A 26997-nucleotide genomic window follows, 5' to 3' on the forward strand; every position below is an offset into this window, starting at 1 on the left:
GCCAGTGATGCCGAAACTTTTAGAGACCGAGTGCCCAAAAACTGGCCCCACCCCGCTCAACCCCCCCATCCCTCGCCCCGCCTACCCACAGGATCACTCACTGCCTCCAGGGCCCACTGCCGCCCAGGCAGCCCAGCAGCGCTATGGCAGCCACACCCTCTTCCCGCGCCCTGCAGCATCAACTGTATGATGGGGTGTGAGGGCAGAGTCTTGTCTACATTGCCTGACTGCCATGTCCTTGGTTGCGCTGCTCTGTGTGGGCCACGCTCGAGGGCGAGTCTCCTTCAGGGGGGCTGCTGGAGAGGAGGGAGTCGCGGGGGGAGGCGAGGCTGGGGCAACGGCACATGTGCCCACAGAGAGGGCTCCGAGTGCCGCCTCTGGCATCCGTGCCATAGGTTCGCCACCACTGTTCTAAGCACTTGTAAGCCAGTGCTGTCTGAAGGAGAGGCCTGTAGCTTTTAGTGAGATGCATCCTTTCCTTTTCTGTGTTGGATTCTGAGGTAAGTGGAAATAGCTCACTGGGAGGTGATAATTTGCTGCCAGGCAACACAGAAGATTCTTTTCCAGTTCTGCTTTGTTGGTTTACATCTGATTTTACTCCCCATTCTGAATACTGTTACTTCTTTTGTAGGTAGCCATTTTTGTTACTTCTTTTATCTTTAGTATATATGCTCATAAAGAAGAATATTTTAAAAGTTTAATACGAAATTATAGCATGAAAAGATTGCTGTGAAACAAAATAACAAGGCTATTGATCCAGATGATCACGTTAGACCTTGCTTAAAGAACTTGGCTTCTTCACAGTTTTATATCTAAGTATAGAAGACTTGCTATTGGTGGCCTTTGGGGCTCTGAATGTCTTTTTTAGGGAAAAAGTAATCTTGGTTTTAGGTTGCAGCCATAGTCTGTTCAGTAATTTGTAATTTTAGCAATTACTTTATATTTAGTTCTGATCAACTTTATACTTTCATTATATTTTGTTTAGCTTATTTTGATATTTGAATTTCTAGAATGTTTGCATTTTTGCTTTATTTTTAAAGTAACAGTATGTATTTATTTTTCTTTTTTCTTGATTTCATCTTTTAAATTATTATGACACTGGCATTAACTTATGGTAGCAAAGTAGTGAGTATACCACTTTTAAAAAGTCCTATTATGATTTGTGTGCTCATCTTGTGAAAAAGTCATTTTGTGACTTCCTGGGTATTCTTTTACAAGAGTCATCATAAAGCATTAATGTTCATAGTGGAAACTCATTGTGAAAATCTCTTCAATCCAAATGTAATGTATAGCAATCTAAAGGTGGATTTGTTAATTTTAGAACATATCTCTCTCTAAATAATATATGAACCGGTTTAGCTGTCTTTAATCCAAAGAGTGAATATATTCATGTGGGATCTACAGTATATTACACATTAAGATTTGATTTCATTAAATGAAGATGTTTAACAGTTAACCATTATGGGAAAAACTGACAGAATAGATTTCTTGAGTGTACATATATGGAATGTATTGATCTTGAAACCATGGTTTGCATTAGAATTTGAAACTAGTAAATCTCATCTAAGATTTGATTGTATATGGCCACTCATCTTAAGCATTTTATTAATGCAGTTGCATATACAGCATTGTTACCAAAACAGTGAAAACACCCCCTTCAATAATCAGAAAAACTTTATAAACATTTTATAGCACCCTGTGGTATTAGTCTCTCATATATATCCACATACCATCTTACTAGATTCCAGCCTCACTTTATCTCAACAGTTTTAGAAAGAACCAGCTCTTTAAGACCTTCTGAAAAGCCGGGGGGGGGGGGACTCCCAGATCTCTGGGGAATGATGTTCTACAGGGCAGAAGCCCAAGATGCACTTCCTAGGGGAGATTTCTGTATTATAGGCAGAACATAATAAAGTTGTTAGGTTGAATTCTGTACATGTGGATCTGATTGTCCGTGCCTGACAAGAAAGAGAGCTTCTACCAAGACAGTGGTTGGATAAAAGGGATTTGAATCCCAAGCAATAATGTAATGTGAGTAAATGTTTCAGATAAGCCCTATCTAGTTTACACAAAGATGAAAGGAGAGAGGAGAAAGTAGTACATTTACACTTACAAGATTTTGTTACTACAGTTTTAATAATAAAAAGTAGTAATAGGCCTTTGTTTCCTAGACCAGTGGTTCTCAACCTGTGGGTCGGGACCCCATTTGGGGTCGATCGACCATTTCACGGGGGTCGCCAAGCAAGGCTGTCCGCCATTTTTTTTGTCCGCCATTTTTTCCCCCTTTTCCGGCGGGTGCCTTACCTCCCTTGGGCTGGGCCAGCTGGTGGTCGGCCTGCTCCGTCTCTGCCTCTTGCCAGCTACGCCTCGGCCGGCGCAGGGGGCGGAACCACGCATGCGCGGCGCTCCCGGGCAGGGAAAGTCCTCGACTTACGACCGGTTGGGTAGTCCTTGACTTACGACCGGTTTGGTCCTCGACTTACGACCAGTTTAGTCCTCGACTTACGACCGGTTGGGGTCGCGGCATTAAAAAGGTTGAGAACCACTGTCCTAGACTGATCTGCCTTGGAGAACTTACACTGGATGACAATATTTAAGGGAAGGGACCTGGGGGGGGGGGAAATCCTATGTGACTTGGCGGGATGGTTAGATATCCCTAGGGAGAGGTGCTCCCACAAATAAGTTGATTGGCTCCATGCTATTTAGGGCCTTAAAAGTGATAACCATCACCTTGAAGTGTACCTAATGCAGCTTGCACACCAATGTTCTAATATGGACAAACTGTGGGGAAACCAGAACAGTGTGCACTGCCACATTCTGGACCAGTTCTGGATCACCCAAATAATTCTGGGAGACTAACAATGTAGACCAATAAAAACAAAAATACAACTTAAAAATCAGCTATAGTAAATACAAACACAAAAGTTGAGGCACCTCATATACCATTCTTATTCCCAAATTTTCCTTTGTAGGGTTTTGCTAACAACTCTACTGCTAACACGTGATGGCAAAGGCCAATAGAGAAGGGTTTTTGGTGGGAGGCTGTTACTGAGGGCAGGTACCACAACGTATAATATTGACGTCATTGTCTATTATATAATACCAGCTAGGAATATTTATTAGGAATACTAGGTTTAAACTTAACTTTTCTGAAAATGGTAAAAAGACAATTACTTGCCTTTTATGTAAGCTACTCATTTAGACAAAAGGCTTATAAATCATTCTACCTTGATAGCAATTAGAGCTAGTGTTTAAACACCTTAGGTAAATGGACAATTAGTGGCAGTATGCTAGCTTTTGCTTCAGTAATTAACCCAATTACCTTTCACATTTTTCTTTAATGATGAAAGTGAATATGTTAACATGCTGGTTGAGTTGCCTTGGAAACCATATTCCAAGCTGTTCTTCAGACCTGAATCGTATAATGTCTTTCCTGCATACAGTCCCCTTTAAGGCCCTCTTTTTTTTTTTTTTTTTGATTTGGAGAGTGTGTAGTACACATGGCATTTAGAAGGTAATCTCCTGTGCTTGGAATCCTAAAGGAAACTCATTCTGATCAGGCACATCCCACTTTGACAATATCTTTCTCCATGTTTAAGGAGGATATTGAGAAGTGGAACATGTCCAAGACAGTAACATGGCCTCAGGATGACCTTCTGAACATTTGGAGCTGGATTTGTTTGACTTGGATCATGAACTGCTGAGAAATGATACTGTCACTCTCCGCAGATATTTGGAAGGCAGTTGCATTATACATATAGATCAAAGTTATTTACTGTTGTTCCAGAGGAATGGTCAAATACAGAAAGAAGAGTTTATGTAAATATTAAGGGCAATTGTGAAATAGAACCAATTGTTTGACATTAGACCAGATTGCTTCTTAGACTTTCTGAAATCTTTATTACATGTTATTAAGCAGAGGCTGGATGGCACTTATTAGGGATACTGGATTTCTTGCTTTGCTATAGGCATTGGACTGGATGAACCTCTTTCTGATTCTGGTGTTGTGTGATTCTGTAAGTAATATAAACTATCTGCTGCGTTGATCTAGATGGCATTTTTGAAATAATCTTTGGAAAACAAATCTCAACCTATTTTTCTGTAATAATGTTGACATAGTGTTCCTATGTTTTTCAAAATTGGCCCTACTGTTCCTTTTTTAAAATGATCGATTTGGGTGATGAACCAGTTTTATATTTGTGAAGAAATAAGAGAAGCCATCTCCAATGGATTAGAAATACTTTTAATAAGTGCTATTCAAACGTATTGAATAACAGTTTAAGGGTTGGGGTTTGGAGGGGGGCAAATGAAATCATTACTTTAGATTATGGCTTCTCAGCTCCAAATATAAACTGAACTTCAGTAGTTAATCATCACCAAATGACAAGGTAATGCAAGATAATGATGCAGCCAGGGCAGCTTGATAGCATTCTTTTGGGTCAGGAAGCATATTAAAACTAAACCTTTAGCTTTGTGTAAATGAAATTGTGTGTTATGTTCAGGCTTATTAACTGGGTATCAGTTTAAATGTTGAGCTTTATCCATCAGAAGCNGATATAAGAAAATGTATTATGTGACAGCATGTCTCTTTCATGTAGAGAATAGAGTACTAGGAAGGGATAAATTTGCTGTTTGATAATTAATGGTCAAGAGCCAGTTTGATACAATGCTTAAGACATCAGACTAGAAAATGGAAGACCATGAAATCTAGTCCTGCCTTGGGCACAAAAGCAGCTGGATGATCTTGGGCCAACTATTGGTTCTCAGCCCTAATAAAGAGGCAATAGCAAGCCACTTCTGAAAAAAAAAATTCAAGAAAACTGCAGGGTTTTGTCTGGACAGTGTCCAAGAATTGGACATGATTGAACAGAAAGGGGAAAAAATATCACACTTGTCTTAAAGTCCTTAGTGGGGGCAGGTTGGTTCATAAAATTACCATGGTTCTAGTCTGCATTCCTGCATTATTTTTTTTTAACTGCGCAAGTTGCTTGTTGAAACAATTTCAGTTAGTCAGAAAACCAAAAATCCCATAGTCACAATTTATAACTTTTCTCTGTCGAGAATATACAAAATAATCTTGGTGATATTTAAAGAAAGGAATAGATGGAAACACGATCTCAAAGAACAAAAAATATAAAATAGATACTATGTACTTCACTGTTTCTCAGGTTTGGCAACTGTAAGATGTGTGGACTTCGACTCGGCTGGGGAATTCTGGGAGTTGAAGTCGACACACTTTAAAGTTGCCAAGTTGAGAAACACTGAGATACATAATGTTTCTCTTCAGCTGAATTCTATCACTTGAAACATCCTTGTTGCTTTCGGTAAGGTCATCCCAATTTAGGTAATTGTTCCATTCTAGAAAGCCTTACATAATCTGATTGTTATGTAACTCAAAATTGGATCAATGGCCTTTCAAATCAATGCAATTAAAAGTAAAATAACATTGAAAAATGTGAGATAAAACAGAAGATTTGTGCAGAATAATTATTGCAATATATGATTTAGAAAGTCTTAGCCTTCTGACAGATGTGTCCAACTTAAAGTTTTACTTCATCGTATTCATGTTATCTTGCATTGTTTGCATAACAATTTTGTAATTACCATGCACATTTAGAAGTGATTTATAAAAACCTGGATAGTTCCTAGTTTGAACGCTTGCAACTTAACTACCATAATATCTACAGTAATTTGGATCTTCAGTTGTAATACTGTGGAAGATTCCTGGTTCTGTTGAGTAAGTTATTTCACCAAGTGTCTTTGATGAACAACCTCCCCTCTTATTTTTTAATCGCATGTAAACTTACAAAATAGTATTAGAGTATAATATCTTGCTCGGCTAAAAGCACAAAAAATTAAAAGCACCAACAACAGAATCATAATATTGTGATAAAATGGTTTTAAAATGTCAAAACATGAAGCATTGGGGGAATCATAATAGGGCTGTGTGTGTGTGCGTGTGTGTTCATAAGATACTAAAGAAGGTGCTAACAAAGTATTTAAAGGGGAAAAACCTTCTATAATTATAATTTCTGCATTGATTGGTTATGTGCTATCAGGTCACTGTCAACTCTTAATGACCACATGGATAGACCGTCTCCAAGATGATCTACAAAGACTTGACTTTTCAGGTCTCCCAATGATGCAGTTATCACTAATGTAATTAAGTATACCCACCTTGCTACTAGTTGTCCTTTTCTTCTCATTTCTTCTGTCTTTTCCCATACTACATACATACTAGGTGTGTGCATAATGTATTTAAAATATAATAATTTGTACCTGATCATTTATGTCTTAAGTGAGCAACCTAGACTGATTTGTTCTATAATCCCTTTGTTTCTTTTCTTGGTTGCCTATAGTATACTCAGGAATTTTCTTCAACATCAGAGTGCAAGCATATCAATAGTCTTTCTATCTTCAGAGTCCAACTTTTGTTTCCATTAAAGAATGCATTTGCTATTAGGAAAATCTGTATGACATTAGAAAACAAAAAGAGCTACAAATAGGCCTCTTAAAGAACATCATAATTAAATAGGCAGAAGGACAAATAGAAGATAATTGCTTAGATCATCATTTAATCTAAAAGCCAAATGCTCTGTTGGGATTATCCATAGTTATAACATAAAAATGAAATTGCTAGAATCTTGGAACATGTGTTTTTCATTTAACTCTAAATGTAGTTGGAGTTTAAATTATTTTAAAAATACAGTTTGTTAGACATGAAAGATGTTACGTCGGAGAATGAGTTTAATCACACTAGCTGAAGAAAATAATAGGAGTTTCAGCCAAGACTATACTTTTATTTTGAAATATATATTTACAGTACCCAAATCAATATGAGACAATAATTAAAAACTCTTGTAAAGAGGTCGGTCATAAACAGGTTTTTTCCTTCAAGGATGGATAATAAAAATCCATTGGAATATGGCTCAAATCTTTTCAGTAATGAATGTGCTATTGAACAGAATTGTGAATGAAACTTAAATTAACTGACTTTAAAAGTCTGTGTATTTAATATGTAGAACATATTAAATACAGACTTGGATGAACTCATAGATACTGTAACATTATATGTGAAGACCTATGTGTGCCAACCAGAAACTTGGGAATATACAGTAACAACCAGAAACTTGGGAATATACAGTAACAACCAGACTTGGTTCACAGCTAAATTCAAGCAGCTATGTCGTGCCAAAGAGGAAGCCTACAAAAAGGATATAGAATTCTGTACAATTGGCTTCCGGTTCCAGATCGTGGCTCCAGCGGAAGTGCAGGGAAAGCGCTTTCTCTGCTGCCCGGTTTTCCTCCATCGGAAGACCCTGGAAAGGGTCAAAAGTTGCCCTGGAGGGGCGACCACTGCTGAGGAGGACCCTCGATAGATCGCGGAAGGGTGACAGCCCTTCTGTTTGATCCAAGACAGCTCCTTTGGACCGACGAAGAAAAGATCAGCCATTAACATGGCCGATCACTAAGCCGTACCAGCCAAAAGCCAAAAGCACTACCAAGCACGACGAAAGCAACACGGAGGAATTGGGTGAAACCTTACCTTACCTTTCTTGCATCCCAACCACTCTCCTGTAAAAGCCTTTGGAAAAATTTTTCCCCTTTCTAACTTGGCGGCTCCTGTCTACTCTGGGAACATAAAATTATGGGTGGGGGGGAAGAACTAAACTAAACGACTAAACAATTGGACTTGTAATTTTTGGATATTTGGGACCTCAAAAGATTCCTTTTCTTACAGGGACCTATTACTTTATTTATCTGTTAAGCTGGGGGAAAAAAGAATATTTTTTAAACCGGATAAAAACCTAACCTGAGTTTGGGAAAGACTTTACATGTAACTGGGGACATCTCGTGGCGAAATTTGGTACAGCAAGTGAATTTCTTTTTGACTGGGAGACTTGTGAGACTAAGATTTGGCCTTGGCACTGTTAAAAAAGATAAGAACTTGAAACAGCTGGGTGGTGAAAACAATTCTCTATTGTGGAGGTGGACATATTGACTTTTATTAAAAATAGCCTCCACTAAAGGACTATCTGTAAACACCATAGAAATGGAAGAACATTACCCACAACTTAACTACAAATTGATACTTGAAAAAATCATTGAGGCTACCGAGCTAATGAATTCCAGACTGAAAAATAAAGGTGCCACCTCAAAGCTACAAAATGCAGCCCAGATTCCAATTGACGAACCTACAATCCAAAAGGCAACAGAAGAGGAAGGAACGAATATTAAAGTGGACTTTAAAAAATACCAGCTACAACCTACTGAGAATCCTGATACCCAAACTTTGATCTTAATTAAAAAAAACCTGCAACTTTAACAGCATCAGAAATTGAAGAAAGCAACACTAAGATGGAAGGTGCTGAAGACCTACATGTACAGCATATTGAGAACCCAGAAAAATCAGACAACCAAACAACAACTACAACACTGAACGTGACTTTCTACTTAAACCAGCTGAAACTGGAAGAAGAAGAGGATCAGACTGAACTGACGACAGATGTATTGAGCCAAATATGGAGACTTGAATTATTGGACCAACAGTCTAACGATTATGAAGGGGCCAGCTCCTCTGAAAAACTGATAATTGGATGGTCTCCCTTGATTCAAACGACATGTGTAGGAATGAAGGGAGATCCATCTGAGGAGCTAGAGCAGTGATGGCGAACCTTTTAGAGACTGAGTGCCCAAACTGCAACCCAAAACCCACGTATGCATCGTCGAGTGCCGAGTGGGTGTGGCCCATTGGGTGGGCGTGGCTGCAGTGGTAATGGCAGACTGGGTGGGACCAAAAAGTTCAGTCAGTCAATTCCAACTTTTGCGAGATCTTTTTTTTTCCCACGAGAAGTTGAAATTGATTGAAAAAAATTGAACCTTTTTTGGGGGGGCACGGCGGTGGAGGCCTAAAGCGAAAAGGTTTTATAAAACCCAGCTGAAAGCCTAGGACTGGGGCAATGGCACATGCCCACAGAGAGGGTTCTGTGTGCCAGCCATGGCACGCGTGCCATAAGTTCGTCACCACGGAGCTAGAGGCACAGCTATGGAAGCCTGCTTGGCACAAAAAGAAAGCTAGAGTTAGACTTTAAAAAATGGGTTTTTTTATGTGACTTATAATGGAAGAGTTTAAAATCTTACTTAATGGTCTAAGGAGATTTTAAAAGATACTAATTGACTTAATGTTTAGGATCTAAATCTATAAGGGAAATAAAAAAACTCACTAGAATAATAGTCTTGGATTATAATATAGAAGTTGGATTGAGACGATAAAGGTTATCTTATTAGTAAGTGATGAGGTATTAGGATGACAAATAGAATATGTTTGTGAAATAAAGTAAGAATCTATTTGAGTAAATAATAAATGTATTTTAGATATGACAATTATTTTGTAATGAACTAAGGAAACTTTGGGTTACCCAAAATCTAAAGACTATGGATATTAAGCTAATTAGAATACTGTAACTGAAATTAGGTAAAATTCAAAACAGGATATGAAGGCGTATAAGTTAAAATATATTGATAAATGTCTTAACCGACTGAGCTATAACTAGCAATGTATTAATTTGAATGTGATACAATAACCAAGGGAAATAGAGAGGAAATTTTTGATGATGTAACCTGATATATGCATGAAAGAGATTGTTATTTGATTATGGACTACCCAATCACCATGTTGCTTCCTTAACACCTGGAGCTTTGTAAAATTGGAAAATTAATAAAACTTGTGTGTTTTTTTTAAAAAAGAATGCTGTACAATCAAGCCAGAAATGTATTAAGAAGGGAGATCAGAGCAGCAAAAAGAAGCTACTCTGAAAAGCGAGGAAATCAGTTCTCAACAAATGAACCAGCAAATATGTGTAAAACTCTTAAAAATATTACTGCTTATAGCAAACCTCCTTTCCATGGTGAAGGGAATCGACAACTGGCAGATGACCTGAATGTGTTTTACTGTAGGTTTGAGAGGAAACCACTGTCACCTTTCTCCACAATCCCCATCTCAGATACACCAACAACAGCCAAGCCTCCTACAACTGACCCCATCCCTTTGGGCCCCCCACCTCTGATGATTACAGAAAATGGTGTGCAAGGTCTATTTCACAGACAAAAGCCTGGAAAAGCACCAGGCCCAGACAAGATAACTCCTTGCTTGAAAGCCTGGGCTGACCAACTAGCCCCCATGTTCATCCTCATCTTTAATAAATCACTAGAGATGTGCCATGTTCCTTCTTCAAACACTCTACTATCATCCCAGGGCTGAAGAAACCTTTTATCAAGGAACTGAATGACTACAGACCAGTTGCTCTGACATCCGTAGTTATGAAAAACTTTGAAAGGCTAGTGCTGGCCCACCGCTCTTAGACCCCTTGCAATTCGCCTACTGAGCAAAGATTGGCAGATGATGCTGTTAATATAGCTCTGCACTACTTCCTACAACATCTTGAATCTCCAAAGACCTATGCAAGGGTCCTCTTTGTAGACTTCAGCTCGGCATTCAATACCATTATTCCAGATATTCTAACTAAATTAAATCAGCTAGCTGTGCCTGACCACACTTGTAAATGGATCATGAGCTTTCTAACCAACACGAAGCAACAGGTGAAGCTAGGCAAAATTATGTCAGATACCTGTACAATTAGCACAGGGCCACCCCAGGGCTGTTTGCTCTCTCCACGTCTCTCTTTATACCAATTACTGCATCTCACAAGATCCCTCTGTTAAAGTACTGAAATTTGCAGATGATACAACAGTGATTGGTCTCATTTGAGACAACAACAAATTTGCACACAGACAGGAGGTTGAACAACTAGCCTTGTGGTACGGCTGGAACAATCTTGAACTAAACACACTCAAAACAGTAGAAATAATAGTAGATTTTAGGAGAAATCTTCCTATACTACCACCTCTTACAATACTAGACAACACAGTATCAACAGTAGAGACCTTCAAATTTCTAGGTTCTCTAATATCTTAAGACTTAAAATGGACACCTAACATCAAAAGTGTCATCAAAAAAGCACAACAAAAAGAATGTTCTTCCTGCGTCAACTCAGAAAGCTCAGATTGCCCAAGGAGCTGCTGATACAGTTCTGCAGAGGAATTATTGAGCCTGACATCTGCACCTCTATAACTGTCTGGTTTGGCACTACAACCAAACAAAACAGACACAAACTTCAACGGATAATTAGAACTGCTGAAAAAACAATTGCTACCAACCTCCCTCCATTGAGGACCTGTATACTGCATAAGTCAAAGAGAGGGCTTTGAAAAGAGGGCTGTGGGCTACTGGGAGGTTATGTTGGCGCAGTAATCTTGCTGTCATTTCTGAAACATTCTGTATATAGGGAATTGTGATTTGTCTGGTTGTTGTTCTTGTAGTAGTTGTTATATTGCTTTGAATGTTTGAGTTGTTTGTATGTAGAGATCTCCAGATGAAGTTTTGTGGGTATCCGTTTCTCTCGAAGACTTTGTATAAGTGTTGTATAAGAATGCTTGGGCAGTAGTAGTTCATTTGAAAACAGTTTTATGTACCTCTCCTTCATGTGAGGACTTGCTCTGTTCTATTTAGCCCAGCGGCTTGCTGGATTCTTTTCATGCAACCTATTTTCCTGCCTGCTTGCTCATTAAGCTGCATATCAAAGATAGCATCAGCAATTTTTCAACTTGGAAATTGTATCTTTGTATCAAATTTTGATACTTGTTGAATATTCAGCTTTATTTTAGCATTGATTCATTCAAGATGTTTTCTGTTTCTTGCTGATCATCAAATCTTTTGTTCATGCCTATATGTATTCCCGCTGATTTTACTAGTGTACTGTTCCTAGGAAATTTAATTCTTTTTTTTTTTTCATTTGTTCCTTCTTCATGAGAATTTCTCACTAGGCTCTTTTCACAGCCTGGCGAGAGACCTGCCTAAGCTCCTTCATAACAGATTTAAGAAAGAATCATAAATTATTCCCTTAATCCTTGTTCTTCAGCTTCATATGTTTCAAGAAGGGAAAATAATACTACTCTTAGGCACAGTGGCTGGCTTGGAAGTCATCATCATTGGTGGTACCCTTAATGAGTTTATGAGTGTGCTCTTGATGTACACTTCATAGGCATGAACTGTCATCTTTTGTTATATTGTGGGTGCCTTTATAGAAAGGTTTTTATTTAGGTTGTCAAGGACTTCATTTATATTAATGAAGTTCTAGTTCCCATATGAGTACAGGATTAGCTTTAATATCTGCTTGCATTAATATGAAGTCAGATCAGGTAAATAGCAATTGAGCTGAGCCACTTTAACAGAAAATTGCAACTGTCAAAAGGCAGTTCTTTATGGCTTTAGCAAAGACCATTTTTAATTTGTCATGTTTTTATTGTCTGTTTTGAATTAAAAAGTTCTTTTTTTCTTCTTGAGGAAAAGATTAAAGTAGCTTTTTTGTTGAGGTGTTTTAGCATAGTTAAGATAAAAAAATAGTGAAATGAACCTGATAGCATTTAAGTAAATAGCTGGTAGCTTTATGTCTTTCTGCAGAAAGTGACAGTTTGCTTTCTGTCTTAAAGAGTTCATCAGCAAAGCAGCTCTGATGTCTGTGACATCGTGTTAGAGTCTAAACACACTTCTCAAGAGCTCTTACCTTGTGCATCTATTTAAGAAGACAGTAATTTATTAAATGAATCTGGTTGATGCACAGAGAGTAAGAGGAATTAGACATGCAAGGTAGAACATTAAAGTTAGCATTAAGGTTCCAAAGACTTTTTTTTAAAAAAAAAAATAGCCATTCCCCATTGGTTTGGCTTGGTTAAGGCAATTCAGGATGTTATGAATTGTTCAAAAATTATGAAGGTGATCAACATAAAGAAGGGAGTAAAGAAAAGGTGGTATTAATATAAATGTCAACGCTGTGACAAACAACTGAAGCCATTTTCGTTTTTGTCTTTGTTGCCACATATTAGTTTATAGAGATTTTAGCTAAAGAAAGAAGGGTGGGGGAAGTGTAGTTTTCAGTTAGCCAAGACAACTTCTGTGTGTGAGAATCAAGGTCAATGCTGATAACATTTTGGTGGGCTGGGAGGAGAGCCGGAGTTTTGAAACAATTGGTGAATGTGATTTATGACAGTAATTTTGGGTGGGAATTGCAACTTGTAACTTTGTAGCCTGGGGGAGAAAAATTTAGCCTTGGGTTCATCCTTATATGTGCCGATATCTTGTTTCCTAAATAAAATGTTCTTTAAGGAAGAAATCCTTGCCTTGAAGTTTTTTTAAACAGTTTTATCTATTGAAACCATGACAGTAATAATCAGAAGGAAGGGGGTTAGATGGGAAGTGAAAATGCAGGAAATTCTAAAATATGAATATTTACAGTTCTCCTTGTGAGTACAGATTTCTGAATAAAGATATGACAGATTTTAAAAGATCGGGGGGGGGGGGAAGGGGAGCGGAGCGGAGTCGTTCTATAACATCAATGAAGATGCAAGTAGCCAGACACTGGCATTAAGGAATAGAATCTTATGGTTAGTCCTTTCTTTGATATGTTTTATAACTTATTATGCCAGCAGTACTCAATTTTGCATACTACTTCCATATAAGAAAATTCAGTTTTTGTAGTTGGAGTATGCATACATACATACATACATACATACATACATACATACATACATACATACATACATGCATACATACAAGAAAACGCAAGAACTTTTGGCTTACCTAAATATGGTGAAGTGCAGTGGTGGGATACAGCCGGTTCGCACCACTTTGGCAGAACCGGTAGCTAATTTTTTATTGCCCAGGCCCAGAATGGACTTCCGGAAGCGGCATCCACACATAGAACCAGTTGTTCACATATTTGAATCCCACCACTGGTGAAGTGTCATTTTTGACACGTGCTAGTATAGCAGTTTCCCAGACAGAGCTGATGTGCAACTTTGGGGGTCCTCCTGGATTTGCAATTCCTGCTCAAAAAGCAGGTAGCAACTGTATCTGGGGGTGCCCATTCCTGGCCTAGGAGGTCTGCTGGCTGGATTACATACCCTGGTCACTTCCTGGCTGGATTACTGCAAAACATTCTACACAGAGTTGCTGTCGTAAGACCATCCAGAAATCACAACTGATCTGGAAGGCAATGATGAACACAGTTCTGGGTGCTCTATAGATTACCCATTTTACACCATAGCTGTGTGAGCTGCCTGAGCTACATTGGCCTCCAGGTTTTTTTTTTCTTCCTGGGACAGGGGTGTCAAACGTGGAAGCCACGCCCACCCCAGCTCCGGCAAGGGGAAAAAAGTCAAGACATGTCTAGTGACGCGGTGAGTTTGACGCCCCTGCCCTAGGGGAATTCAAGAAGTTATTACCTTTGAAGCTCTAAATGGTATGGGACAGGTTTGCCCTCTCCCCGGAGTGTATTTTGCCTATTCAACGAAGCCAGAAAGAGCAAGTTCACTCCAGATCCCTTCCATTTAATGTTATCCAGCAGGACCTAAGAAGCCTGCTTTCTCCATTGTTGCCCCTGCCCTGTTATACATCCTTCCCCTAGAGATCCAGTAGGAACCTTCCCTCCTCATCTTCCAGAACATCTTGAAGAGCTGGCTCTTGCTATGGACATTTGATTTTTATTGTAGTCGGTGTGCTTTTCTGATACCTTTATTGGTTATGTTTCATTAGATGGATGGCTGTATAAATACATTACACTTGTATTTATTCCCCCCCCCCCTATTTGCAAGTATGTTTTGTTTACAAAACTTTACTCATAGAAATTGCTATTGATATCCTAGAGAACATCTACCACTCTAAATATACTAATTGCATATGCAGAGTGACTTAGGTGTATTGGGTTAAAGCTCCAGGCTAAAATCTGGGAAGCCCTGAGTTCTAATTCCCTTTTGGTTTCTTTGGCCCAGTGATTCTCTCTCAGGCAAGGAAGAAGGCAGTGGCAAATCATTAATGAAAATGCCAAGAAAACTTCATGGAATGTCTGGGAAGTTGGCAGAAGTCAGTAATAAGTTGAAGGCACACATGCATTTATCCACATATATACACAAACACACATGAATGTATACAGTCATAAGGTTCTTTAAGCTCATAAAAAAAAGACAAATCTGTGTCAGTTGCACTACAGATGAGAGATGGATAAATGATAGTAATTGAAAGGTGCATTTGGTGACACATGGCACAAGAATAATTGGAAAATACTGTTTTATAGTGTGTTCTAATTGTTGACTGGTGGATGCTGTTGAAAACCGAAATGTGACTTTCGTCCTCCAGTCAAGAATGACTAAGTGGTTATACCAAATCCTCACTCCCATTGCATGCTTGAATTTGAATGGATACATAGTGTATACAAAGAGTTACAATTAATGGAACAAGACAACTGTAAATAACTTCACAAATGCACCAGAGTGAATCATAAAGACCTCAGCAGGTTTTTGCAATTGACTAACCTTGTCTGGGTTTAGACGCTAGAGATCATTCTTATTCATTGCTGTACAACAAGCTGTGTGTAAGTCAAAGTAAAAAAAAAATGGTAGAAATGCGTACTCTTTTTGGTCATCCTCTATTTTCCTAAGCAGCAGGAAAGCGGAGGGAGAATAGCTCATATCAGAAAACTGAACTAATTCTTGTAGAAGAGCTTTGAAGCAATCCATGCTTTCTGCACACATAGATTATCAGCCTGTACTATCAGATCTTCATTTCATATGCATATTATGTTTTTCTTTGAGACTAGCCCATAAGAAATGCAATTCAATACGGTTTATACAGCAAAATCCAATTACCAGTGTAAAAATTGTCATTTATATGATGTTTTAATGTTAAATTAAGATAAATTTATTAGCCACAGAGGAAAATTGAAGCTTTTCTTTTTTTAAAAAAAAAACCAACCTAATTATACTGCAGTGTTTATTTGCCCTATACTCAGGGCAATTTTGGATATTTTACTATATATAGCAAATAATGAAGCCCACAGAATTGATAGGTGGAGATCCCAGCTCTCCTGTTCAAGAAGCTTTCTCACTGTTCACACCCTTGTCTTTCTTCTTGTTTTGATAGTGGTAAGGCAGTTCCTATTGCCATAACATGTCCTCTAGGTAGGACAGAGCTTTTCAACCTTTTCACAGATTGTACCACTTTTAGGACATGATAATATTTGAGTACCACCAGTACTTAGCAAGGTGTCAAAAACTTGATGACTAAAAAAAAGGGGGGGATTTTGGGTTTTAGTGATTAGATTCATTTGTTGTTATAGAAATGGCTAGTTTATAATATTATGGAAAAGTAAAAAGTTGAGGTTCAATGTTAATGCTTCCTTCTACTGCATGGATGTCAAACTCAATTTCATTGAGGGCCGCATCAGCATTGCAGTTGCCCTCGGGGGTGTGTGTGGCCAGGGTGGGTGCGGCCTACTGGGTGGGTGTGGATGGAGTGGGTGTGGCCTACTGGGTGGGCATGGCCAGCTCTACATCGTTCGCGTCAAGGGTGCCTGTGGGAGCCTGGGCAGGAATGGGACAGATCTGAGGGTCTCTGGCAAAAGGGGTTGGGACCAGAGCAAGCGCCAAGGCATGGTGCATTTCTTCATTCCTCACGAAGGGTGACACCTCCCCAGCATGCACCCACAGGGTGGGGCTGACGCGGCAGGGGCTGGTTCCTCGCTGTTTCCAGACGGCCTTGTGGAGCTAAGACTGAATGCGTTTCAGCATAGATGGCCACCACAAAATTGTACATTGGCTCCCAGCCAGCCAGGGCCAAGGCAGTGGGAGCCGTTCCCTCACTGTTTCCAGGATGGCTTCGTGGGTCACATGAAACTACTTCGCGGGCCGCATCTGGCCCCCGGGCCTTGTGTTTGACATGTCTGTTCTACTGCAACAGAGGAAGTCTGTTCTTTTTCCCTTCTTCCCATCACCTCCCCCCCTTTTCCTCCTCACTCTGTCCTACTATTTGCTTTTGTATTTTTGTATTTTATTCTATAATCTAATAAAATATTACAAAGTGTAGGAAAAAAGGGAAAAAATACCAGTTTTAATTTCTTTGGTGGCTGTTCCTTTGCTGAATCACTTTTCCTTTGCGCTGACAAATGTATGATGAATTTATCCATATTTATTAATATGCACCACTACCAGCTAGCTCAGGGGTCTTCAACTTGGCCCTTTTAAGACTTGTGGACTTCAACTCCCAGAATTCCTCAGCTATCATGTCTGGCTGAGGAATTCTGGGAGTTGAAGTCCACAAATCATAATAGGGCCAAGTTTGAAGACCCCTGCTGTAGATACAACAGTAAATTGTCATTAATCAGCATTAATCAGAGACTGCTGAGGACTGTGGGAGCCATCTACTTTACACAGCCTGTCTCTCTCTTCTTTCTCTGCCTTTTCGTTCCAGTCTCTTACAATGAGAAAAAACTTTTTATATCCAGCAGAGAGAGGATCTCACTTAATTTGGTTCTGTATCCATGTGCACAACAGTGAGCTAATTCTCTTTCATTGGGATGTGAATTTTGAGTCTGCCCCTGCAATCTAACAGGCAGGTTGCACAGCACCATCCTTTATTCATATGAACCAGCTTCGTAAACCACAGTTTGTAACAGGTTTGCTAAATGCTGTTTTAAGATTAACTACAATTGTATGGCTTGCATATACTGTTAATTTCAGTCAGTTGAAAATGGAAATAAACATTTCTCCTTTCCTGTTCATCAGATGCACTGGAAGAAATAGTGAAGCCCACGAACCCATGATAGTTTTAGATTATCCTAGATTGCAGCTCAAATCTACACACCTAGTGATTCATATACTGCCCATCTCATATTCATATTGCGTATTGTAACTCTTACAGTTCCTATTGTTGCATAATACAGCAATAGTAAATTGTCATTGAAAATTGGAGGGCAAGTTAACAAAAGAAATAATTCTCTTTTGTCTGCTTCATTTTTTTTATTGTGGCAGACTTGTAGCGGAGAACAAAAATGGATCTGTTAAACTAACAGAATCCTGAACAGAAGTCAAAGTGTGGAAGGTTTGATTACACAAGAACTAGAGCTTCCTGCATCGTGATCACTTCACTCTTGTAGTGGCACATTCCAGTATATATGCCAGTGTTAAAGTGACCTAATTCATATAAATGTTTAATTATGTTTAGAGACAATTTTTGAATGATTAATATTTAGAGGCATTTAAATTATAGGAAAACATCCTTTAACTTCCAGTGGTAGGAGAATATAGCCCAATTTTTGGGCTGAAAGATTGTTTTCACCCCTTCACTCTTCTGTCATATATTGATGGGGGGGGGGTGTTTGGAGCAGGATGGAGGGGGTGAGCTGTAAAAAGAAATTACCTTCATTTCTGTCATCACCCACTGTTCTATTATCCAGTGATAGACAGATGCAGGAAAGTTGCCAGTCAAACCCACGTTTACTGCATTTCAATTGCCCTTCAGCATGTCGAAATCTAAAAACCTTTGGAGAGAGGTTGTGATGTCTTTCCTGCAGCGGTAGCAAGCACCAGGCTATTGAATAGCTGCTTTCATCACCTTTCAGTCTTCCAGGCAATAGAAGCTACAGAGGTCTCTCAAACTATTTGTCAAACGATTGCTAGGACTGGTTCCTGAAAGAGCTGGATTTGCATGTCTAGCCCTTTACTGATGTAGCCATTGCTTAGTAAGCTGCTACATACATCAATTTACTTTCTTGTTNGGCACAAGGTGCTATGCTGGCTTTTAATTTCTCAATTTATTTAAAGTGAGATAAAACGTTAACTTCGAATCCATCTGCCACTAAGTGTGCTTTACCGTAACATACTTATTTGATGATACATAATAAATCTTGACTTAGATGAGTAATGTACCATGGTGTGACATTTTGTTAAATGCAACTGGATGGAGCTTAATAACTATAATTACAGCTAATCTTTGATTTACAGTCATTCATTTAGTGACCGTTTGAAGTTACAACATCACTGAAAAAAGTGACATTACCTTTTTTCACACTTACGTCCGTTGTAGCCTCCCCAGGGCCATGTGAAAAAAATGTCCATTATTCCTACTCTTCCCTTTACCAGTTATCAGTTTATAAAATGACAGATCTTATTCCATGACTGCTTAAGTTTACACAAGAACTTTTGATGAAGAATTTTGTCAAATGTTTGCCAAAAATCCAAATATATACTGTACTATCAACAGGGTCAGCTCCATACACATGCCTGTTTGCGCTAAAAAGAATCTAGCAGCTTGGTGAGACAGGATCACTTCTTCATCTTGATACTGATTTTTATTCGACTTTTGCTCTGTGTGCTTAGGTATTTTTTTAAATAGAGATTAAAGCACTAGGACTATCATTTCTCAGTTTAACTTTGGATCCCTTTTTAAAATTCATGCTACAATGGCCACTTTCCAATCCTCTAGCAAGTAGTCTGATTTGAGGGACAAGCTGCATATTTTTGCTAAGAGAGCAGTAATTTCACATTTGAGTTCTTCAATAACTCTTGGACAGATGCCACGAGGACCTAGTGATTCAGACAAACATATGACTGAATGAGATAGCTTTCATGTCCTTAACTTCAGAGTCATTACAACATATCGATTAGTTGTTTTTTTCCATTACAATATTCATTCTTCTAATGCAAGAAGTACTAAATCGTTAGAAAACATTAGGAATCATTGTAGCGAAATTACCTTCAAATTTTATGGTATAATGGATTTGAAATAACGTAGATTATCTTCACCCAAAGGAACAAACATTAGGGAGCTATGGTCCTAGGACAGGGGTCTTCAAACTTGGCCCTTTTATGACTTGTGGACTTCAACTCCCAGAATTCCTCAGCCAGCGTGCCAAGTTTGAAGACCCCTGTCCTAAGATTTTGGCACATTGGCTCTGCTTAGAAGTGCTTGTTGTGCCCTGAAAAAAATATGAGAGAAGGACCATACTGAGCAGTTCCATCCTGATATTGATCCTCCTTGTGGGTTTCATATCTGCAGTAAACATTTCTACAGTGTAGCAGTCTTCTTTCTTTGCAAAAAGTGTAGCTGTGGATGGCGGACATGTGATTTGTTGCTTTGAGTTGAGGCTGGTTCTAGATTGATCAATTCTTTTTCCACATCTAAATTCCTTCTCTTGCACCTGTAGGGTTATTTTGAATAGGGTTAATGTGTGCTATTTATTACACGTTTTTTATTATTATCTTTAAATCCAGGTGCCGTAATTCCTTGAATAATAATAATAATAACAACAACAACAACAACAACAACAACAACAACAATAATAATAATAATAATAATAATAATAATAATAATAATAATAATAGTAAAGTTGGAAGGGACCTTGAAGGTCATCTAGTCCAACCCCCTGCTCAGGCAGGAAACCCTATACCATTTCGGACAAATGGCTGTCCAGTCTCTTCTTAAAAACTTCCAGTGTTGGAGCNCAAGTGTGGCCTTACCAAGGCATTGTAAAGTGGTATTAACACTTCACGTGATCTTGATTCTATCCCTCTGTTAATGCAGCCTAGCACTGTGTTGGCCTTTTTGGCAGCTGCAGCACACTGCTGGCTCATATTTAGGTGATTGTCCACTAGGACTCCGAGGTCCCTCTCACAGTTACTACTATTGAGCAAGGTGCCAACTGTGCAATTGGTTTTTCTTGCCTAAATGTAGAACCTTGCTTTTTTCACCATTGAATTTCATTTTGTTAGATAGTGCCCAGTGTTCAAGTCTATCCAGATCCTTCTGTATCTTAAGCCTGTCTTCTGGAGTGTTGGCTATTCCTGCCAGCTTAGTGTCGTCTGCAAATTTGATGAGTTCCCCATCTATCCCCTCATCCAAATCGTTGATGAAGAAGTTGAAGAGCACTGGGCCCAGAACAGAGCCTTGGGGCACCCCACTACACACTTCCCTCCATGTAGAATCATCAGAATATCACTGATGATTCATTGTTTAACATCTATGTCGTTGCTTGTTACTATTCTTACTCTAATATTCTAAATTGACATATTTACTTAAATATTTCCTTTACAAGAATAAAATGGTGTATATATTTTAAAATTAAAAACGTGAGCATATTAAAATCATTTTGGCTGGAAAAACCTCTGTTGATCCAACAGTTTGATACCATTTAATATACTTTTTTTCTTTCTTTATAATTTCATGAGGGTTTTTTTTTTTGTAAGAACCAATAAAATTAGTCGTTGGACCTTGACTTCTGAATTGTGAAATTGTTAGTGTGTTTTGGATGTCATTCCTTTGAATTTGAAAGTTTCATTCACTGTTCCGTTCTCTTTTTGTCCCTAGGGGCTGTAATTGGAGATGGACAGTCTGCTGTGGCCAGCAATATTGCGAACACCACATATCGGCTTCAGTGGTGGGATTTCACTAAATTTGATTTACCAGAAATAAGCAATGGTAAGTTGGAGACAGAACTACTAACCTCTGTAGTTAAAAAGAACTAGGGATATTCACAAAAGGAGAAGTTTGTTATTCCTCAAAAGATAACAGATATGTTGAAGCTGAATTTATTTATTTATATATAAATATATATTATATTTATATATATATAAATAAAAAATAAATAAATTCAGCTTCCAATATTCCAATCTTTTATCTGTAATTTAATCCTTTACATTCTTAAAAATAATTGAGGACCCCAAAGAATTTTGTTTTATGTATGGGTTATATCTTTTAATATTTACTGCACTAGAAACCACAATGGAGAAATGTTATAATATTTATTTGAGTTTGCAGATTTCCTGAAAATGACCAATTTAATTATTTGTTCTGAAGGAGATCTTTGCAAAGACTAAAACAGTGTGTGTGTGTGTGTGTGTGTGTGTGTGTGTGTGTGTGTGTGTGTGTGTGAGAGAGAGAGAGAGAGAGAGAGAGAGAGAGAGATCTCAGATCTACATATGAAGGTTCAATTAAACTGATTCATTGCTAAAAGCCTACACACAGGAATCTTCTCAACTAATGGTTGGCACCTGAGATTTAAATTAGGGTCAGTGGCACACAAGGGGGAGTTGAACTTACTTTTAGTGTGGCTATGTAGGGACTCTTTAAGTTGATCCCCCTTTTTGCTCCACCTCCAGGTTCTACCATCCCTTCTCCCACAATTATTTGTATTAAAATATCCACAGATCTTGTAAATTAGGAATTGTTTGTCATATGTACCACAAATCTTATAAACTGAATTAGGAATTGCTTGTCATATCTATCCTTGACAACAGCCTATTTACCCAAAATATTTGGGCAATACATTAATCTCTGTATTTCACCTAACTATGTTACAGAACTAGGAAGAAGAATATAGAGGTTAATGCAAATTAAAAGATCTAAGGTCAAATTACGGTTTTCAGTTTTTTGGACTGAGTTGCACACTAGAAATTATATTTTGAATGCACTAATGTTCAAATCAAGTGATAGTGAAGATAACAATATCATCCTTACCCAATTTCTCATTATCACTTGCAGATATAACTAGTAAATGAACTCTTTGGAAATATAGTTCCTTTTCTTTATCCCAGCTTTCTTTCAGGGAGATAATACAAAATACCTTATATTAGTTAAGTAAGCAATTAAATAAAGTACTCCTGGTTATAAAACTTACTGCAGGTAGTCCTCGACTTACAACCATTTGTTTAGTGACCATTAGAAGTTACAACGGCACGGAAAAAGTGACTTATGACCATTTGTCACACTTAAGACCATTACAGCATCACCACAGTCATGTGATCAAAATTCCGACGCTTGGCAGCTGGCATGTATTTATGATGATTGGAGTGTCCTGGGGTCATGTGATCACCTTTGCAACTGTCTGATAAAGTCAATGGAGTAGTCAGATTCACTTAACTATGTTAACTAAATTAACTGCAGTAATTCACTGTGGTAAGAAAGGTTGTAAAATGGGACAAAACTCACTTAACAAGGGTGTGGCTTAGCAATGTCTGCGCGACGTAACACTCGTGGCAATGATGGACGAGGGGGGGTGAGTGCGTGCACATGTGCGTGCACTGCCGAGCTACTCACATGGGCCAGTGGCCACCGGGCCGGGGCCCACAGGTTGGGGATCCCTGCTGTATCAGATGTTGCTGACTTACATAGGAAAAAAGAAAATATTTTCTGCTGTGCCTGGAAAACAAGTGAAATGTGTGATCCAAGGCATTTTATCTAGCTCAAGATGAAACCTATAGTAATGAAGCCACTATAAGACTACTAAAATAAAAAGTATAAATAGAAATAAAATAATGTTTAAGAATCTTCCTTAAAAAAGATATGGATAAACTAGCCTTAAATATTGAATCAAACTGTCTTCAATATATTCTATACGCTCCTGAAAGTTGTCAATATTATTTCCAGACAGGACAGTGCTCACTCACTCATTCATTCATTATTTTATATAGCCACTCATCTCACATACATGATTCTGAAAAACAACAGAAAGAACAATAAAATACAAATAAAAGTTTATAAGAGAAGTTTTGACTAATGGACAAATATGAAAACTGGTAATATTATCTGACCATTTTAGAATACAAGCAAAAAATTCTGGGCTAATAGCTAAAGAAATATATATAATGACTGAGAATTGACTTAAAAATGTGGCTTGTTTGCAAGTATTCAGTGATGTCCTATTTCAGATGCTATAAGTTATTTACCTAAATCATATATAGTATGTGTATAATTTGATTTATTAAATCAGGTTTGGGAGTTTAACATGCTGCTTCCCAAATATATATATACATTATTGGATAATCATAATCGTTTAAACATAATTACAAAATTCTATTAAAAAGATAACCATTTGTTATTTATGGATAATCTTATTTTTTTTTATTACTAGGGGACACTTTTTAAAAAGAAACCATAATTAATACCGGAGTCAAATAGTAAACTAGGAGATTAGTAATACAAAACCTTCATCTTTCCCGATTCACATATCCTCAAAGATTACAGATGCTGAAAATTTCTGAAAGCTTAATTTATTCATAGGGGAAATGCCATAGTGTTTCTGCTTTCTTTTTCTATACATGGTTAGTTTTAGTTTTAGGAGTCGAGTACAGTATAGCAATAGCACTTAGATTTATATACCATTTTACTGTGCTTTACAGCCCTCTCTAAGTGGTTTACAGAGTCAGTCTGGATCTTTATTTTATCAACCTTGGAAGGATGGGAGGCTGAGTTAACCTTGAGCCAGTCAGGATCGAAGGATTTGAACTCCTGGCAATGTGAGCAGAGTTAGCCTGTAATACTGCATTCTAACCACTGCACCACCTCCTCCTCCCTCATTTAGGAGTTAATTAACCAGGCTTTCTTTTAAACAACAACAACAACAAAAACCCTGCTTTCTAAGCTCCTGAAATGCTTAGAATTCCTTAAATATCTGGTTTTCCAGAATGGTTTCACAATATCTAGCATGGCAGTAGAGTGAAAAATAAAAGACAGTAAGATTGGCTTTTGTAGTGGGCTTCATAAAAGTGGTACCAACTGATATTAGTTCCAATGGTTAAATTAAATATTTATGATATTGAATATTTCTGAATACAATTTTAATAGACTTGTTTTTTACATATTTACTTGGTCATTTTGGAAAGTAGAAAAATGAACTAATTGAATCCTCTGTTTGATCCAATGATACGTTGTATAATCATCCAACAGTCAATTTAGGCTAGGGAATAGAGAAAAGGTAGGGGAAGCAAGCAAGCATTGGACTTGAAAGCCAGAACTCCTGCTCCCCAGATTTCTGTGCTTTTAAGACCTTTTTGACTGGTCCCATTAAGGTGGATGAGTCCAAAGATCTATCCAGTCTAGCCTGTTTCCATATCAGCTAGTTAGATTCTGAAGAGAAAACCATGGGCATTTCTTTCTCTTTAAATCAAAATAAATGTAAACAGATCTTCCAAGCTGATCAGCAATTTTCTGACAGTTAGAACAATTAATCAGTGGAACAACTTGCCTCCAGAAGTTGTGAATGCTCCATCACTGGAAGTTTTTAAGAAGAGATTGGACAACCATTTGTTTGAAACCATAGGGCTTCCTGCCTAAGCAGGGGGTTGAACTAGAAGACCTCCAAGATCCCTTTCAACTCTGTTATTCTGTTGATCTTGTTCAGTCTGTTGTCCTAAGAAGCAAATTCTGGAATAATATGCATAATATCTAAAGTAGCAAACACATGTAACAGAACTGCTTGAAAATGAATTGAGCAAGAAAATCTATGCAGATGGTCAGCAATATTTAAACCATAGCACAACGCTCTGGAAAGACCATTGATATAGTAAAGTGATAACTGTTCAAGACAAGTGTAATTATGCTAAAGTTTTGGTGGGGTAGCACATGATCCCCTCCAAAAAGAGTTTCTTACTGGCTTAATTCAGAACAGTCACTTGGATACTTTCTGCTTACTTGTATGAGACAAAATAAATACAAGAGATGTTGGTTCTAGAAAGGTTTTCAGGTTGTTCAAAAAATTGTGCATGGTGGGAAGATCATTACTAGTTGTAGAATCTGGATTTGATTGTAATTGCATTTAAACTGCATTTAAGTAAATATGCATAAATTTAACATGGCTTTGATCCAAAGTCTTATAATATTTGCTGTCTGCATTGCCTGCTTCTCCAGACTATAGATTTGATGAGGATCATATTACATATGGCTATAAATAAATTATATTGGATGTTTGAGGTAAAAATGTGTCAATAGTAGTACACAACCATCATTTGACAGGTAGTCAAACCTCTTGTCACCATATTAACATAGGTTAAAATTTAATAATAATAGTGATTTTGTAAATGCTCCTTTTGCATGCTGCTCAACAGGGAATGAGGTGCATAACTATAAACCACCAATTAAAAAAGTGAGTTGTTAAGAATAATCAGTATTGCTATTGTTCATTTCTGTGTTAGCTAAGGAATGCAAGGTACTAAGTGTGTTTTTCATTGACAGTTCTAGACCTTCAGTATTGTGCATAAGTGTTTGATAAAAGAGAATTAGAACTGAATAGTGGTGCTGTTGTAGCACTTTTCCTATTGTTGAAAATTCTTCATTCTCAGAAATGCTCATGTTAGCAGATATTATACAAGTAGTCACCATTTAACATCTACTTGTTCAGTGACATTTGAAGTTATGATGGTGCTAAGCGACGGATACTTACAATGGGTCCACATAGTTATGGCCATTGCATTCTCCTTGCAGTCATGTGATCATGATTTGGCTCTAGGTGACCAGCCCACAATTACAAGGTTGCAACATCCTGGGATCACTTGCAACCTTTATTGTCAGTTTCCAACAAGCAAAGATAATGGACAGAAGATCATAAAACACATGAGTCTGGGATCCTGGGACTGTGTGTGATTTGCCCTATGATGGCAACTGGGATTGCCTGAACTGCTGTTGGAAGTTGGTGTGGTTACATTGGATCATGCTTATGACCACTTAGCGCAGGAGTTTCTGGTCCCAATTACTATTGGTAAGGGAGAACTGCTGGTAATAATTCATAGTCTTAATTTACCTAGCTAGAACAAGTATTTGAAGATCCCTGGTCATTCACTTGAAAATGAAGTCTATAATATAGTGCTGTGTAAGTAACAGCAAAGATAGTGAATGTTAAGAAAAATTAAATAGGCAGGACAGAGTACTTGAAGATAGATTGTGAGTACAATGAGAAACCAGTTTCATTGAGACAAAGTCATATACTGATATAGGATTGATAGGTGTGGTGAGGACATAGTAGGGAAACTGAGCTGATATAGGTAGTTACAAACTGAGCTGATATAGGTAGTTACAAACACAATGGAGTCAAGAATTTTGGTCATAACGCTGTGGTTGAAATTTGAGATACCACATGACTGGAGCTCCCACCCTCTGGAATGAACTACCCCCAGAGATCAGGGTGATCCCTGATCTCCCTTCCTTCCGCCGCGCCCTTAAGACATGGTTATTCCAGCTTGCAGGACTGGCCTAGGGAAATTTTTAGAGGGGGTTTTAATTATATTTTAATTAGATCATAGTTAAATATTTCCTTTTAATTAATTTTAATCCTGTAATTG

General features: G+C 38.0%; 1 protein-coding gene across 1 annotated transcript in view; it reads left to right on the top strand.

Annotated features, from left to right (window-relative positions):
• Positions 1 to 26997, top strand: part of LOC107288589 (activating molecule in BECN1-regulated autophagy protein 1) — a 104176-nt gene that overhangs the window by 34837 nt on the left and 42342 nt on the right. The window contains exon 6 of the mRNA XM_015817221.1: positions 21254 to 21364. Coding sequence (XP_015672707.1) covers positions 21254 to 21364 — 111 coding nt within the window. The remainder of the gene's footprint in view (positions 1 to 21253; positions 21365 to 26997) is intronic.

The sequence above is a fragment of the Protobothrops mucrosquamatus genome, unplaced genomic scaffold (assembly GCF_001527695.2).
Source record: "Protobothrops mucrosquamatus isolate PMUCROS unplaced genomic scaffold, P.Mucros_1.0 scaffold564, whole genome shotgun sequence".
Lineage (NCBI taxonomy): Eukaryota > Metazoa > Chordata > Lepidosauria > Squamata > Viperidae > Protobothrops > Protobothrops mucrosquamatus.